The sequence below is a fragment of the Clytia hemisphaerica genome, unplaced genomic scaffold (assembly GCF_902728285.1).
Source record: "Clytia hemisphaerica strain Z4C2 unplaced genomic scaffold, Clytia hemisphaerica genome assembly, whole genome shotgun sequence".
NCBI classification, from domain to species: Eukaryota; Metazoa; Cnidaria; class Hydrozoa; order Leptothecata; family Clytiidae; genus Clytia; species Clytia hemisphaerica.
In genome coordinates, this window is record NW_027104101.1 from 1,531,199 (window position 1) to 1,550,229 (window position 19,031).

Below are 19,031 nucleotides of genomic sequence, written 5' to 3' on the forward strand. Positions count from 1 at the left end.
CTGTCCTCCAGTGAATTAATTTGAAGTTTTACCATTGGTCACCTTTCCATCATTCAGGCAGGTCCGCGCGGCTTCTAACTCCTTCTAGATCCGGAGATATTAACCTTTAAAGTTTGACAGTTTTCTTTAAGAAATTTAGAAAAAAATGACCGTGACATTTAATGGGTTAAAGATACTCTTCCCCCTGCCCAAGATTAAAGATTTAGAGTTATACTTTGTTTCTTCCGTGAGCACGACGGTTATTTAATTGTTTTTTTAGGGTAAAAAATAATCAAAAGTTATAGTTGAGATGAATGCCCCGCCGATAGCAGATATTAGCCCAGAGGAACTTAGTCATGAAGAGAGCAAGGGAATCATAATCAGACTATAAATTGGTGAAATGAGTCTTCATAAAAAGTGCTCAATGTTACTAGAGCTGTCTAAAGTTAGGAAGCACGAGCCGATGCGGTTAAAATTTTCTCAGTAAGACAGGGCCGGCGAAACGGGGGAGGCCGGGGGGGGGCATGGCCCCTCCACTTTTTTGCTAAGCCAACCAACCATGGTGGCGCCTCCTTAGACACTTACTATTTGGCCCCTCCACTTTCAAAATTGATTCGCCGGCCCTGTAAGATCCATACATAACGAAAGTGTCAATCCAAAAAAAACATGTTTAATCTACCCTTTCTGATGCAAAGTGACTTAAATTAAAACCATTACAGGTTTCGCAACATATTAAGAACTAGAATGATATCAAAGTTGATTTTCTTCAATCAACAGATAAAAATCCCTTTTGAAAACCCAAACATAAGAATGTGTACTGTGAAACTGAAAGTGCTTCCCTTTCCTAAAGAATACCGTGAGATTGGGTAACTTGCATCAATGGAGGCTAACATGCATAGCCCTTAAATGAAAGACCTGGCTGGTCATTAAAATACAACTACGCAGCTCCTCTCGCAGCTCTAGTCTACCATTTTTGTTTTGACTTAACTTTGTATTTTAATGACCAGCTAGGTCTTTCATTTGAGGGATATGCATGTTAGCCTCCACTGATGCAAGTTACCCAATCTCACGGTACATAATGCAGATTAAAAGGTGAATTCGAAAATGAAATTGAATACAATTTCAGTCATTTGATTTGAAATTTAAAAAGTAAGTAACTTTGGACTGGTGGCATACTGTAGATATAATTTATTTGTATCAACGGTTACTGAAAATTATCTGAAAAACTTTAACAATCTTTATACGTGTTTCTGCAAAAAGTTTTCAGTTTAGAATAAAATTTCTTCATGGATACTAAAGATATGAATTTGATAGTTGCTCTCAAAATTGCCAGGGGAATTTCAGATACCGTGTCCTGTTGTAACCATGTCAACATGGTTAAAAACTTTTCAATTCACAGGTAGGTACAACATTGTGTTTGTATTTTATTGGACGTCTGGTTCTAAAAAGTCAAAAAGTTTGTTCAGTTTTGATTTGAGCAAAGTATGCTCCTGCGTTCAACATCAATACGGTACAGTGTGCCGTGGTGGTATTAGTAGAGAGAGTGTTCGAGTCTGTTCATAATATGAGGCTGAAAATCTTCGGCGTACATTACATATCGAAGTACCGTTCTGACACAGTGACATAAACAGCATTTTCAAAGTTTGCTTAAGCTTCGATATTGGGGTAAAGAATTATTCACAAAATAGCATCAAATACTCCATAATCCATCGTTTTCGGCTTTTGTTCCGCTTCTGTTTACATTTTTCTGCTCGCTGCTTCCCATGCTCAACCATTTTTTTTTGCTGTAACACTGTGCTTCAAATGTCCACGAGAATGAATCAGTTCATGTTAGTCATAGTATATTCTCATTGGTATGTCTCACTCACTAAACCTTTTGTAAGAAACTCGATGTTTGTACCAGTTTTTGGCACGCTTTGGCGCAAGGCTTACTCTTTGAAAAATTACTTTCGGCGCATGCAATATCCATATAATTATAGGGTACTCTGGGTTTGGTCTTTCCACCAAAAATTTCAATTTAATTTCCTTCAAAATGAAATCACTATATAGGTAAACAATATGAATTAACGGTCAATTTCCCTTTTGTCTATGCCTTTATAATATCAGCAGGGTTTCGGTAGAGCAGCGCATAACACTCTGTGTGTGTGTGTAACACACTGTCATTGAAGATGTCCATCGTTCATTCTGACAATCGTATAAGGTTTGATCTAATATCAGTAGTTATTCATTCAGTAGCAAACAATGTCCCTCAAGTAAATCCAGTTGAGCAACTACGTTAAAAATATATTAACCAAGCAAAAATCTTGTGTGCTGTTTGTTGTTTGTGAAAGCTTTTAGCCGTGTGGACTGGCAGTGCAGAGGGGACTTTCGATTTCTCGCATTCACAAATGCTCTGTGTAAAATGCACGAAAGTTTTAAAAAATATTACGAAAAAAATCGGAAGAAACATGAATATTTTTCTGGCGAGCAGGTCCGCTACGTGAAGCAACAAAAGCCCCTGCGGGGCAATGAAGAAGTTTCCCTAGTCAAAATTCTTGATAAGATCTTGGAAGATCCTATATTATCCAAGATCTTGGATTTTCTTGGTAAGATTTATTGGTAAGAACTTGCAAAATCTGACATATGACAAGATCTTGCAGGATCTTATTGGAACTTACAAGATCTTGGCAAGAATTTTGACCAGTGACTCTAAACTGAGATGGAATTTTAAGGGATATCATTAACGTATCTCCTACCATTTGCTTATACAGCATTTTTAAACAGAAATAAACCAGCTGCGCTGGAAGCTCCAGCTATAAGGATTATTAGCACAAAGATTTGAACGAAGACAAAGGTTGAAAAGTAAAAACGTGTGCGAATTTTACGTTATAAGAGATTGGATTAAATAGATCTAAAATACAGAATAAAATAAAGAAGGTAGGAATCAATTTTGGCGAGAATTTAACTTGGCTTGGTGGATGAGCGAAAAATACAGAATTTAATTTGGTGAATGGTTGAGAAACTTAAATTTGGCGGACAAGCGAAATAAACCAGCCGAGGCTGGAAGGTCACCCAATAGAGCTTAACTAGATAGCTTTAATAAGTGGGTTAACAGATGTAAGAGATGTACTGAAACAGAGTAGACTAATAATGTTGAATAATGTACAAAATGTGAAACATTTCATAACTTGATTTAAAATGATTTAAAACAAGCCTGAGAGCTCCTCCAACCCCCCACCCCCACGAGAAGATCAAAGTAAACTTCTCTTTAGCATTTGTAGCACTGTTTCTATGACATCAAACAATTAAGCTATAGTTCATTACTATAAAATAAAAGAGAAACATAGTGTAATTAAACTTTTTGTTAATTTCATTCCAGTCAGTTATGATACATTTTTTCTGTTGGATGTAGACAGTATCCATATCTGACCAAAGTGTTATCTAGAAATAAATAAGAAAATTGCCAAAACGTCAGAACCAAAATAAAGATATCCATCAAATATACATAGAAACTGTACTTTTTGTTTTACTTGATAAAACTACAATAACACTTTAAACTAACAAGCTACCTTAAAGGAAGAAATTTTGGCGGGAATTTAATTTGACGGATGGCCAAAAAAGTTTCTTCAAAGAGAATTTAATTTGGCGGATGGACGAAAAAACTAAATTTGGCGGGAATTTAATTTGGCGGTCGCTTAAAAATTTAACCTTAAGATGGCGTCAAAACAGCGAAAAAATAGCAAAAACACCTTAAAAGAGATCATATTTTCAAAATGTTTAATTTGGCGGGAATTTAATTTGGCGGATGGCAGAAAAAAGAAATTTTGGCGGGAACTTAATTCGGCGGATTTCAGTCAAATCCGCCAAATCCGCCCAATTTTCTTTCCGCCAAAATTTCTTCCTTTAAGGTACAAATAGTCAAAGTCAGGCAGCTGAGGTCACAAAAAAATTGGACGGGGTGCGAACAATCCCAAAACACTTTTAATTGAAAATATACAACCTAAATATCTAGAAACCATCAACCGTAAAACTTTAAGTCACAAAGCGCAAACTCCAGAAAAACACAATTTGCATCAAAATCTTTGCAAAACGTAGTTCATATTTATAACATTTCAACAGGAACTGTATTTTGGTAGACTTGGTCAAATTACAGAAACCATTTGCCAGTTGTCTGCAAGGCCAACGAGGTACGTAAAAACTGACTGCTACCGTGAGAGTGGGTAACTTGCATCAGTGGAGGCTAACATGCATAGCCCTCAAATGAATGACCCGTCTGGTCATTAAAATGCAAAGTTAAATCAAAACAAAAATGGTAGACTAGAGCTGCGAGCGGAGCTGAATATAGTTTATTTTAATGACCAGCCAGGTCATTCATTTTAGGGCTATGCATGTTAGCCTCCACTGATGCAAGTTACCCACTCTCACGGTATTCAGTGAAAGCCAAAATTTGGCAAGGTCAGAAAAACAAGTGAGTGTGCATGTTGTGTAACTTGACGGTATAATTCATTAAATTCTAGAAACCATTTTTCATAACTTTCTGCAGCCCGTTTTCTGCAAGTCTGATAAGAGATATGTATAAACTGTTATCGCCATTTATTCCATTCCATAATTCAGTCAAAACGTGCGCCAAGGTTAGAAAAGGTTAGAAAAACACAATCTGCGTCAGGAACTGCGTGAAAAATAGTTTGATCAATTTCAACAAGAACTGTTTATATTAATATTAATATAATTGATCAAATTCCAAAGACCATTTGTCATAATTTTGCAAGTCCCATAATAGGAGATGTGATGTCATCATTTGGTTCCCGTCATCTGACCGACCCTGATTTAGAGTTGGAGAGTCTGGATTTCCACTGTCGACCTCTGCACCCTCTGTGTTTACAAGTTTTCAAATCGAAGTAGCGAGCCGCATGCTAATGGAGTAAACCGAAAACAAGTTTATCCACGGTTTGTCAATTTCTTAATTCGGATCAGTTCACACGGATTCCCTTTCAACAAGATGTAGCTGCTTCTTAAAAGAAGAATATTTTTGACCGACCGACCGAATGACCACCACTTTTTAAAGTAGAAATGACGGGAGCCAAACAATTTTTTGCGATTCGCCTTATCAAACACGTCCAAACCAAGTCCAAAAAAGCACGATTGCATCCAGTCTTTATCAAATTTAGACAGTAGCTGTACTTTTGTAAACTTTATCAAATTCCAATAACATTATAACACCATCAATCCCACCTAGAGGCAAACAAGAAAAATATGTTTTTATTGCAAAAACTAATAAAAAAAAGCAGCAATAAAAAGTATCAGAAAAAAAAAAAACTTGAGCAAAAGGCTTCAAACCTTCAAAAGATGTAGAAAAAGAATCCCCTTGATGAAAATCATGTGTTTGATTTGCCGAGTTAAAAAAATAAATGACAGAAATTGAAGCTTGCAACAGATTTACACTGGAAATACTTTGGCACAACACCTATCACATCTGACTTACCGCTTGAGCCGCCATCTTGAAACACTATGATTTGTAAAAACAACGCACGCTAAAAGTACCCAAAAAGTTAACCCGATATCGGAAGAAAGTTTAGAAATCAAAGTGAGATCGGGAAATTATTTTTGAAGTCTTAAACGCCCGATGAATGATACCCATTTTAATGCTCAGCGTGGCTGGAGCAAAAAGGACAATTTTTTCTCCCTTCAGTGCCGTGCGTTGAGCTCAAATTTTGTGAAATTCTTTTGTTAATTTTGCTTGTTCAGCATATGAGGCACGCCCTCCTTTCTTTATCATAAAAAGAAATATTTTAAACCTAGTTGTCAACACTTTTTGGACCTACCTTAGAGGTCCTATAAATTAATCGATGTCCGTCCGTTCGTCCGTTCGTCCGTCTGTTACCAGCTTTTCTCAGGCTCATTATTTTTTTCTAATTTTTGGCACAATGATGTAAAATGGCAATGCCGGAAAAACTGGTTTTTTGGCATTTTCTCGAGATTTTATCATTAGTTTTTTCTGATTTTTTGCTCAAAGATGCGTATTAACAATGCCCAAAACATGGCCGAGTCAGATTTTTTAGAAACATTTTTTTCCGGCTTAAAATGCCGGAAATATGCCGGAAATCGCCGTTTTTCTGGATTTTCATTGGACTTTTTCCTTATAATTGGTCGTTTTTTCATTCAAAAACATTTTTAATAGCAATGCCCACCATCAAGCATGTTTTAATTTTTAATAAAATTGATTTTTGAAGCCGAAACTATTTGAAAATCACCGGAACAACCTATTTTCGCCGGAAAGACAGTATTTCTTGAATTTCTCAAGCTATACTTTATATTTTTTTATGAAATTTTGCACACTGATGCAAAATGACAATACCTAAAATGTGACGGAGCTCGATTTTCGAAAAACATTTTTTCCTACCGAATGCCGGAAAAACCGGTTTCTTGATTTTTTGCACAAAGATGCGTAATAGCAATGCCTTAAACATGGCCGAGTTTGATTTTTGAGAAAAATTCTTTTTTGGCCGAAAATGCCAGAAATATACCGGAAATCACCGTTTTTGCAGATTTTCATTGGACTTTTTCCTGATATTTCTTTGTTTTTTCACGCAAAATCATTATTGATAACAATGCCAACCATCAAGTATGGTTCAATTGTGAATAAAACTGATTTTTGATGCCGGGACTTTCTATAAATCGCCAGAACAGCCGAATATCGCCGGAAAAACGGTTTTTCTAGAATTTCCCGAGCTGTACTTCATATTTTTTCATGAAATTTTGCACACTGATGCAAAATGGCAATACCTAAAATGTGACGGAGCCTGATTTAAAAAAAACAAGCAACATGCTGAATGGACCTACCTAATGATTAACATCAGATGAAAATAAGAAAAAAGTGACAATAATTGTACAAAAATTCAGAATGGAAAAATAAAGCTTGTGTGTTGAATAATGTAAAATGGTAAAAAGGAATTTCCCTAAATACGAAAATCACTTAAACCATTCAGCCCCAAAAAACCTTTTAAGCTGTTTTTGGCCCAAATTTGGCCAAAAAAAATTTCCTTAAAAAATCTGGCTCCGTCACATTTTGGGCATTGCCATTTTGCATAATTGTGCAAAAAGTCATAAAAGAATTATGAGTCAACATCGAGAAAAGCTATATTTTCTTATTTGGTTAAAGGGAATTTCCCCAAAATACGAAAATCCGTCTTTTAAGGCGAATAAGAATTTTCCAGGAAAAACCACTTCAGCCATTCTTCAGAGAATCTTGCCCTCCATGTTTGTATTGTAGAAAAAATCAGAAAAAAGTAATGACAGGATTTTACACAAAGTCCAAAAAACCCTATTTTTAGGCAGTTTTTGGCCCAAATTTGCCCAAATATATTTTTTTTCGAAAATCGGGCTCCGTCACATTTTAGGCATTGCCATATTGCATCATTGTGCAAGAAATCAGAAAAAAATAACGAGTCAACTTTGAGAAAAGCTATATTTTCTTATTTGGTTAAAGGGAATTTCCCCAAAATACGAAAATCCGTTTTTTAAGGCGAATAAGAATTTTCCAGGAAAAACCACTTCAGCCATTCTTCAGAGAATCTTGCCCTCCATCTTTGTATTGTAGAAAAAATCAGAAAAAAGTAATGACAGGATTTTACACAAAGTCCAAAAAAACCTATTTTTAGGCAGTTTTTGGCCCAAATTTGCCCAAATATATTTTTTTTCGAAAATCGGGCTCCGTCACATTTTAGGCATTGCCATTTTGCATCATTGTGCAAGAAATCAGAAAAAAATAACGAGTCAACTTTGAGAAAAGCTATATTTTCTTCTTTGGTTAAAGGGAATTTCCCCAAGATACGAAAATCCGTTTTTTAAGGCGAATAAGAATTTTCCAGGAAAAACCACTTCAGCCATTCTTCAGAGGATCTTGCCCTCCATCTTTGTACAAAAAATCAGAAAAAAGTAATGACAGGATTTTGCACAAAGTCCAAAAAACCCTATTTTTAGGCAGTTTTTGGCCCAAATTTGCCCAAATAAATTTTTTCTCAAAAATCGGGCTCCGTCACGTTCTGGGTATTGCCATTTTGCATCATTGTGCAAAAAATCAGAAAAAACTAATGAGCCAATCCTGAGAAAAGCTGGTAACAGACGAACGGACGAACGAACGAACGAACGAACGGACTGGGTTAATTTATAGGACCTCCACCGGGGCACCCGGAGGTAGGTCCAAAAAATTCAGCCAAAAATGCCGATAATATGCTGTCAAAACCGGTTTGTTGCCATTTTGTCAAGATTTCATCAATCGTTTTTCCCGATTTTTGCACAAAGATGTGTATCAGCAATGCCCTAAGTGTGGCTGATTCGGATTTTTGAGAATCATGTTTTCCGGCCGAAAATGCCGGAAGTATGCCGGAAATCGCCGTTTTTGCAGATTTGAATTGGGCTTTTTCCATATATTTCTTTGTTTTTTCACTTAAAAAATTATTGATAACAATGCCACCATCAAGCATGATTCAATTGTCTATAAAACTTTTGCAATTTTGCAACCGGAACTTTCTATTTCTTTTTTCCTTAAACCTCTCCCCCCATCAACAATCAATGACGAAATTTAATGCATTTTCGCTAACCGCTATATTTTCTTAATGATTGTTTTTCTCCTTATTGCTATCTAAGTTTCATCATCAGGTAGGTCCATTCAGCATGTTGCTTGTTAAACTTTAAACGATTTGACATCCCCTGTCATGGCCAGTCATTAGAAAGAGTACATTGTCAACCCCGTTGACATTTTAAAACACTGAGACAGGGGTGTTCTTATAAAAAAATATGGTGAAGCTTTTATGGGGGAGGGTGTCAGGGATTTCGGTGACACGGTATTGCCCTATTTTGTCTAGTATTTCGGCAATCGGGAAAAATTGTACGGTGTTTTGGTATCGAGGACCTATTGAAACCCTGCCTTTTTCACTATGAAATATTACATTTTATAGTAGGTTGAATTTATTTTCAAAAGCATGCCTCATTTTGGGCTCTAGGCCGGAATTGCCTAACATTGCAAAATTTTCTAGTTAACCGATTTTTGACAATATTTATTATGCTTATGTTTTTTTTTATAAGCATACAAAAATCCGAAAACAGGCTCAGAGAAGCTTATGTCGAAAGCTTAATAAGGCTGATAAATGCTTGAGGGATGCTTATATCAAAAGCAAAAATTTAGGGAAATACTGAAGTTCCGTAAAATTCCAGTCGAAAAAAGCCAAAATCAGGAAAAAAACTTTATTCGTAGGCTCAAGTAATGCTTGCCATATGCTTAATTTTCCCCATATCTGAGCCTAGATATGCTTATAACTTATAAGTGCAAAAAATATATATATAATAAAAATATAAAAAAAACATGTATCGGGTCAAGGACTATCTTTTGCCCGGGATTTTGCCATCATTTATTTGAACAAATTCAAGAGTAAAACCAGTAGTAGGGGGAAATTTGTTCGTTTTTTTTAGGTCGCTCGATTTTTTTAGTCAAAGCACTTGTTATACATTTTTGGAAAGCTAAGGGGTAGGGGAATCAAAATAACTTGGGTGCCAATTTTGTTTCGGACACTTTGGTGTTTTTTTCGGACAAATACGACGGTCTCGGGCAAAAATCATAGGGTGAAAAATTAATGAAAATTTCAGCTTGAGAAAACGGAGACCTGTTGTATATTTTTGGAAAGCTCTCAAAAAATTAAGATTAGTGATATATTGCGAGTATAGGTGATTTCTTTACCTAACTCGAGATATTAATCCTTAAAAACAGAGTTTTTCAGTGTTTTTCAGCCAGAAACAGCTGTTTTGTCCAGTTTTTGCGCTTTCGGAAGCTCAATATCTCGAGTTAGGTACTGAAATCACCTATACTCGCAATATATCACTAATCTTAATTTTTTGAGAGCTTTCCAAAAATATACAACAGGTCTCCGTTTTCTCAAGCTGAAATTTTCATTAATTTTTCACCCTATGATTTTTGCCCGAGACCGTCGTATTTGTCCGAAAAAAACACCAAAGTGTCCGAAACAAAATTGGCACCCAAGTTATTTTGATTCCCCTACCCCTTAGCTTTCCAAAAATGTATAACAAGTGCTTTGACTAAAAAAATCGAGCGATTTTACAAATTTCCCCCTACTACAGTGTTTAACAGTTTAGGTGATTCCCTGTTTTGAGTATTGGCAACCTGGTTGCTTAATAAACAAGATGCGAAAAGTGAAATCTACTATGATAATCTACCGCTCTTCTCTATAACTACCTCAAATATAAATGCTATCCGGGGGTGGTTACGTTGCCCCTTGTGAAATTGCTTACATTTAATTTAGCGGGGGGGGGGTCCAATGAGGAAACTGAAATAAGCGTTTCTACGAAATATTATTTGCAATATAAAATTAAAAAATTTAAAGGATTCACCTGCCGTAAACGTTGGTGTGCTAATTTAATTACAGTACTAATAAATGATTAATAAATGATTGATTAAAATTATAATTAAAAAAACCTATTAAACAAAATGGCGAAAATTTCGCTATACAGATGAAAGTTTGAAAGCTTAAGAATTTAGTTTAAAAAGCAGCTGTAGGTACCAAGAAAGATGATTGATAACAAATATTTCAGAGATATAGTAAATTCTAAAATAATTTAAGAAAATTGTAGATTGAAAGATGAATTTTAGCTTAAGCAACGGTACTATAAACTATACTTCACCTCTACGTCATTCTCTGGAAGTCAAGCTTTCTCAAATTGCAGAGACAATGATAACCTACTCATTAACTTATATAGAACCAGTTATATTTGGGTTCGGTTCAATTTGTAATGTCCTTGTCATTATATATTTCATCAAAATTAACTTCAAGAAATTAAATAAAATGAGTGTGTACCATTTCCTTATAATCAACCTTGCCGTAGCTGATTTATTCGTTAGTGTCGGTTGCTCAATAAATTACCCTCTTATGAGTCAACCGTCATGGAAATATGGTGAATTGGAATGTGTTTTCTTGAGAATTTTTCTTGGAAATGCTCTGCCCATAATATCTAGCTGGTTATTGGTATTGATATCTTTCGCCAGGTATCGCACAATTTCATACCCTTTACACGCTTACAAACTCAATAAAAAGAAATATGGGGTCGTTTGTTTTTTGGTTTGGATTTTGCCGCCAGTACTTAATCTTGATACTTTTGGTTTTATTAATACCAAAGTTATTGACTACCCTGGGTTTCAATTATGTTTTACATTTGGTCTAGTGCAAATTTTATGTAATTTTATCATGGATAGTTTTCTACCTGCTGGTATAATGCTTATCTTATATTATAAAATGAAGAAAAAAATGAAATTCGACGAGAACCATTCATTATTCCCGACCAATCACCAGAGTTGCACGAGAAATAGATCAGCATTGAGGACCGTCAACGGGTTAATTGCCATTTTCATTATCACTGTAATGCCGATACGAATTCACGTTTTCTTCACATGGGCATTAGATATATATCTTCAATCGTCCAAACCGTTGTTTTACGAAATATTCATGTTGTATACTGCAATAACATACCCATTATTTGGTATATTTTACATGAACAGCATATTGAACGTTTTCATCTACGCCAAAATGATCCCTGGTTTTCGTGGATTCCTGTTAATGTTTGTCACGCTTGGAGTTTATTGAAATGGAAAATAACAATTTGAATCATATTTTTTGGACTCTTCCAGAAAGAAAGTGTATGGAAAGTGCTCCCCTTCCTGCTGGACAGATTTTTTATCCCCCGGGTTAAACCCCAAGTAAAGCATCGTTGACCCCCTGGAGAAGGAATTTCGACCATTTTTTTCCGGCCTAAAACTTTCCAGAAGAGGCTTATTATTTTGATTCAAAGAATTGATACAAGCCACAATGTATATGTATAGTACTAAAAATATATTCAAACTCTAATTTCAATCGCGAGCTAGATATTTTTTAAATTCCGGATAACCACTTCATTGCAAGGTTGTATATAGATACTTTTGATTATGATAAATCAAACGTTGAAGGGTGTTGTGTCCGATGATGAGAGAAGCACCTCTCCAAACGTAGCCAACCGTTAATCTCGCGATCCAAGCCACGATAAACTTAACAAATATCGGTGTTGTATTGTTGAGACAATTGATTGGAGACGAAGTATTTTATGAATTTTAGATGTTATTTTAATGATAAAACCACAGGAATTGTTATTATTTGAATTTAATGTTTTTAGCAATTTCGTAATGCCTAATTTTCTATCGCACGACTTTACTTATCAGAACTTGATTTTTTGATTTTCAGAAATACGATTTCTAACCCCTATCCTAACCGTTCATTAAACCGTTGTCTAGTCGTTCCCAACTACTCTCGGGTACCTAATAGCCGGGGGGGTTGGAATAAGCAGGGGGGCTGGAAAAAATATCAAAATTTAATAAGCGGGGGGGGGGGTTGGAATAAAAATGTCCTGGGTGGAAAATGTTTGAAAAGGAGGCTAATACAGCAGAATTAAGACAAAAAAGGGAACTTTCAAAAGCATTTTCCCAAAAATTAATAAGCGGGGGGGGGGGGTTGGAATAAGAATGTCCTGGGTGGAAAATTTTCGAAAAATTAATTAGCGGGGGGGAGGACGGCTATTAGGTACCTGAGAGTACTTACACATCTTGTTTATGATAGTTAAAAAATGTTTTGAATAGGATGTGGGACATCGCCCACCGTACAGAAAAAATCCCCCCTTCTACTTCTTCGGGTTAAAGGAAGAAATATTGGCGGAAAGAAAATTTTGCGGGCGGGATACAGCCAAAATCCGTCAAAATTGATACCACAATCCGACAAACGAAATTCCGCAAAATTTGATTGGTTTTACTCATCCACTCCATGCACATTCGTGCTTCTCAGGTCTTCAGTTAAAACAGGTTTTTGGCCAGAAAATATCCTACAACTGTCAAATTCCCTTATGTCATTTATAGGGGAAAAGAGCATTTCTCGCGCTTGGATTGATATTTTTCTGATTTTTTTACACTTGGATGTAAAATGGTAATATTTAAAATCTGATGAAGCCCGATTTTCAAAAAATAATTTAAAATATTTATTCACCTTACTATCTACGACTATAAGTCATGCGACTTTTGTCCTATTTTTATCTGATTCTCATCATCAGGTAGGTCTATTCAGCATGTTGCTTGTTATTTTTAAGGTAAAAGGAAGAGCCATGATGAGTTATAGACATTCTAAACTCGACACCTATCAAAAAACGATCCATTTTTCAGAGACCAACGTGATCAATATGGTATGGTCATTATTATATTATGTGTTCTATTGGTGATGAAATATTTAACCCAATATTTTTGGTATACAGCGTTTATTTGAATACTCTTGTGTCCTTAATTGTATGGGGGGGTTTATTTTGCAATTTTTGGAAAAAAATCCCCATATCAGTTTATAATGACCCCCTATTTTATGACCTTTATGTTACAAAGTGCCAAAATTGGCCAAAAACCTTCATTTTCCTAGGGATTTTTAACAAAATCAGGTTAATAGCACTTAATTATGACCCCCCCTCCATTTTGTTGATTTTTATCTGGACTACCCACCCCCTGCTTATTCCACCCCCCCCCCCCCGCCCTACAATTAAGCACACAAGAGTATCCAAATACTCCTTTTCAGGGCGGTAAATGGATAATTGAAATAATACCTTTTTTTAATTTTCGAGGCACAGGGATTTAATTAGACCAGCGGCCGAGGCAGTGGATTGTGTCACTTCGTAGGGCACCCCTTAGATCAGGGCAAATTTTTGATATTATGCTCCTAATAGGGTGTAGAATTAACAAAAAAAATTTGCCCTTCGAATCTCCTGCAGTTTTCGAGTGAATCGATTTTTAGTTAATCGATAGAACTTATCAAGGGTCCCCCCTTTACTAACGGTTTTTTCCAAGTCTGAAAATCAAATATCTGAGAATACCAACGGATTCAGCGTGAAAAGTAGATAAAGAAAATGGGGTTATTTGTTAAGTTTCGACCACCTGGTGCTGAGAAATGGCATTTTTAAGGCGAAAAATCGATGTTTTTGGCGTTTTCCGATGACGTCAGCATTTTCCTATGAGCGTTTTCAGAAAAAATCATTCCCACAACTGGATAGCCCTGAATTAGAAGTATCCAAAAATGGTATGGTTTGTTAACTTTCGATGTCTAGATCTCGAGATATTTTAGTTTAAATATTGAAAATTATCGATATTTTTTGCTGAGTCAGCAGTTTTTCAGCATATTTATCCACCTTAAAAATGAATTATCTCGAGATCTATACATTGAAAGTTGACAAACCATACCATTTTTGGATACTACTAATTCAGGGCTATCCAGCTGTGGGAATAATTTTTTCTGAAAATGCTCATAGGAAAATGCTGACGTCATCGGAAAACGCCAAAAACATCGATTTTTCGCCTTAAAAATGCCATTTCTCAGCACCAGGTGGTCGAAACTTAACAAATAACCCCATTTTCTTTATCTACTTTTCACGCTGAATCCGTTGGTATTCTCAAATATTTGATTTTCAGACATCGAAAAAACCATTAGTAAAGGGGGGACCCTTGATAAGTTCTATCGATTAACTAAAAATCGATTCACTCGAAAACTGCAGGAGATTCGAAGGGCAAATTTTTTTTGTTAATTCTACACCCTATTAGGAGCATAATATCAAAATTTTGCCCTGATCTAAGGGGTGCCCTACGAAAACCATTTTAAAGGCCTTTTTTGAATCTCGGACGCTGGTCTAAATCGATATATTTTCGAAACAAAAACCCTTTTTCCTCAATGACGATTTTTAGTCTTGTATTTTAACTGATGAGTTATTTGTAAGAATTTTATGAGGTTTTGTCTTTTTTTTAATTTTTGAGAATTTTTACAATTTTAAAGATTTTTATAGGCAGTGGCGTTGTGGCAGGGGGGGCCGGGGGGGCCCGGGGGGGCCATGGCCCCCCCAGCGGAGCTTTTTTGAAGGGGCGCCGAAGAGCAAGGGGCGCCAAAAGAGATTTTTTTAAACGCCCCAATCTTAAAAATCATACTTTATGCGCCTTAAATTGCGCCCAGGACCAACTTTACTGAGATAATCTTAAAATACTTTCAATTTTTTTCGCTCGCTTCGCTCGCAATACAGTTTAACTGGTAACTTCTTTGCAATCTAGCTTATTTATAAGTTTTTTTGTGTATAATATAGCATTATTAAATGAAAATCTAACTGCGCCCCAAGACCAATTTGCTGACAACAATATTGAAATCATAGAACATCAATTTTTTCGCTCGCTTCGCTCGCATTTTACATTGTTTCTTTAAGTTTCTTTTCCCTCTAGCAAGTGTCAAATTTGTCTATTTTTATTTAGTGATTTAGGGTGTCTTGGCAGTCGATTTTTAAAATTTTTCTAGTCGGCCCCAACCATGGTGGGGCCTGCTTTTCCATTCATCAAAGATTCTCCACTAAATATTCCCTTCGTCATAATGCGTAGGCAAATGAATTAGTAAAAGTTTAGAAACTGGTGGGTGGGGGCACCAGTTTGGAAAATTGAAGGGGGGGGCGCCATTTAAAAAAAATTGACTTTGGCCCCTCCAGAAAAATTTTCCCACAACGCCACTGTTTATAGGAAATATTTACTTCAGAAATTTGTCTTAGTATCATATAGGAAATATAACTAATATTTATAAAATTATTTATCATTATTATTGCACTTAAACTATATTGTTTTTTTTGTTTTTTTCGGAGGCAAAATTTTTACGGTTTTACCAACTGAGAGATTGAAACAACTGAAAATATTAAGGTTTTTTATATATCATACCAACTCCAAAAATTAATAATTTTGTTGCCAGCATTGACCATTATCATAAAATAAGGGGGGCCGTCCATATAGTACGTACACACTAAGGGGGGATGGGGGTCTTCTCAAAAGCGTATGCTTGCGTACAGGGGGAGGGGAGGGGTCAAAGGAAAATGTACGTACGCCGAGAAAAATTTTTCACAGCCCTTTTTCGCTTGTTTTTTTGTCGACTTTCACGCTTGTTATACGCATCAAGGAAAAGAAAAAGTTTATTGATAAACATTGAGTTTCATGTATGAAATAAATGTCCGAACCAAACGATTTGAATTCGAAATTTTCTTCAACCGAGGGAGGGGGGAATGAAAAAGTACGTACTTACCAGAGGGGGTATAGCCATTTGCGTAGGTTTGCGTACAGGGGGGGAGAGGGTACTCGATTTTCGACATTTTAGTGCGTACGTACTATGTGGACGGCCCCTAACTGAATTATATCATCATGTAACATAATAGTATGGCGCGCCAAAAGGTTTTTTAATACCAACTTTTTTTTTTGATACCAACTTTTTTTTTTTGATACCAACTTTTTTTTTGATACCAACTTTTTTTTTTAATACCAACTTTTATTTTTGATACCAACTTTTTTTTTTAATACCAACTTTTTTTTTTGATACCAACTTTTTTTATTTTTGATAGCAACTTTTTTTACAATGCCAATTTATTTTTATAATACCGACATTATATCGACGTAATACCGACGTAGTATTGGCGTAATACCGACGTAATACTAACCTTGTTTTATAACATCAACATTATTGTCTCGTTTACTCCTATTTTCTTTTGTGTGATGTAGATGGGGCTTTAATAATGCGCGCATACGCAAAAATCCACGCTCGCTGCTTTCAAATCGAGCGTGGTTCCTCCTTTCTTCCTAGTTCTCCTGCCTGTTATATATGTTTGTCCTGTGGTTGGAATGTAATGTGATCTTGTTGTTGTGGTTTTTGTGGCTTCTCTTCACTTCAAAAAAGTTCCTTGTCAGATGCTTTGAGAGTTTGCATGGGGGAGGAGAGTACGGGCGAAGGAATAAAATTTAACGATTTTCGATCCGTGGTTATCTTCCTAGCTATATTTTATAAAAACCGACTAATACCTAGTCTATCTTCTCCCGTGTCTTGCCTTAACTTATTCCAGTTATCAGGTTTCGCCCCAACCTCGTGCCCGTGTATACCAGGCTTTATTTACACTACTGATGGACGCCAGAGAATAGGGCCATATAGTTAAATCATAAAAAAGCTGATGATGCGCAGGGAACGAGGTTGGTTTCGCCCGACTTTATTACCCCGGAAAAAAAATTAAGGGCCCTTCTACACTTGAACAATTAAACATCGAGGCAAAATTTGGTATTGTACAAAACATTGATATCAAAAAAAAAGTTGGCAAAAAAAAAAAAAGTTGGTATAAAAAAAAAAAAGTTGGTTTAAAAAAAAAGTTGGTTTAAAAAAAAAGTTAGTATCACTATCATTATCAAAAAAAAAAGTTGGTATCAAAAAAAAAAAAGTTGGTATCAAAAAAAAAAGTTAGTACCAAAAAAAAAAAATTGGTACCAAAAAAAAAAAAGTTGGTACCAAAAAAAAAAGTTGGTATCAAAAAAAAAAGTTGGTATTAAAAAGCCTTTTGGCGCGCCATATAATAGATTTATAACAAACATTTGTAATATATTGTTGTAAAATTTGTGAAAAAAAATTATGTTGAAAAACACTCTTTAGTCTTTAGATTTAAAAAACAAACTATGTAGGAACATAAGGCTTCGATTGCTCAAATATTTAGTGCAAGCTAACAACATGGTAAAGCTTAATTTAAATCTCAAAAAGTAATCTCTAAAGATTTATTCCTGAGCCTCGAAATAATTTCACTTCTTTTGTTTTAAATAAAAGGCGCTTTTTTGTTGTTAAGCTTTTTTCACATGCACGTAAAATTTTACTTTAGACCTTACGGAAGATTGTCCTTAAGGCTGTCTTTTGGGAATTTCCCCGACATTATGTAGAGTTTTTGGAGACTTTTCCTTCCGTTCAAAACTTTTTGAACGTAAGCAAACTCTACATAAGGCCTTAAAAAACTACGTAAGCTAAGGGGAATTCCCCACCCTTCAAGGTCTTAAGTAAAATTTTACGCACATGTGGAAAAAGTTTTATGTACACGCTTCTTATACGAACGCCCATAAAGTTTGAGGCCTTCGGATGTTCTTAACCTTTTTACTTTAAAGTCTATAAAAGTGTTCTAATTTATCCCATTTTGTGAGTATTTTTGTCGTACAATTTCTTGTTGTGGCTGTGAAATCGGGTTTCATGTCTTTTCTGTAAGCCCAAATTCTAAATTTTGGTCGGTTGGCTTGGAGCAGTTCACATTTATCCGGGGGGTACTAGGGTTGGGAGCTGACGGGGGGGGGGGTGCCGCCCGACTTTCGAACTATAGATCCTTACCACCGGGACTAAAAGGGAGAAAACAAAAGTAAATTTTGGGAATTTTTCGACCCTTAGCGGGAGAAATTTGACTAATTTCGATCTTTCAGTGGTAGAAAGTTGAAATTTTCCTCTTTTTCCGACCCTTAGTTGGACTGAAATTTGATTTTCTGATTTTTCCGACCCTTAGCGGGACTTTGGAAATCCAAAAAAGGTACCCTTAAGGGCGGCATCAAAGGGAGTGTATCAAATAGTAGAGCGCGCGTCGTTTATGAGGGTTTTTTGCTGACGGTGACTTTCAATATTATCGAATAATGGAGCGTGTTTAAAAGATTTAGGATGTATATTTATCAAATTTTCTTGTGCTCTAGAGTTCTAGACAAAAAATAATATTTCACCGTTCACGCCTCAGGCAACGGACGAGGACGAGGCACATTTTGTATATTTTTCACTACCCTCTGGACAATATATCCTCCGAACCCCATGTACGAACATTTTTTGGGAAAATAGAATTAGAAGTTAGAAGGGGTGTCGAGATTGGTGAACTAAAAGATTTCCCGCCATTTTTGTTTATTAGTTGTCTTTTCGGACCTTGTGGACCAGCCATACGTCATTTTGCTCCAATCAATTTTGAGCTTTTCAGCGCGTTTACCTCAAAAGCCCATTATCGCAACTAAGTCGCATCTTTTTGAAGCCCACCGTATCGTCCTTTTTGCTGCAGCCTTTTATCAGGTCTGGTTGTTTCTGGTCCTTCTACTTTGGCTACAAGACAAGAACAAGATGCCCAGAAAGAGGACCAGTTCATGTTACGGTTGTTGTGGATGAAATGTTCCATTCTAT

At 35.9% G+C, this 19,031-nt stretch overlaps 1 protein-coding gene across 2 annotated transcripts in view; it reads left to right on the forward strand.

Moving 5' to 3' along the window:
- The window catches only part of LOC136813068 (uncharacterized), a 33,066-nt gene extending 19,538 nt beyond the window's left edge, over positions 1-13,528 (forward strand). Inside the window, exon 18 of one of the 2 annotated variants that reach the window (XM_067069592.1) lies at positions 13,129-13,528. In XM_067069592.1, the coding sequence (XP_066925693.1) occupies positions 13,129-13,157 (29 nt within the window). In that variant the 3' untranslated portion in view covers positions 13,158-13,528. The remainder of the gene's footprint in view (positions 1-13,128) is intronic. The other variant, XM_067069591.1, reaches the window with a different exon arrangement.
- The last annotated feature ends 5,503 nt before the right edge of the window (positions 13,529-19,031 follow it).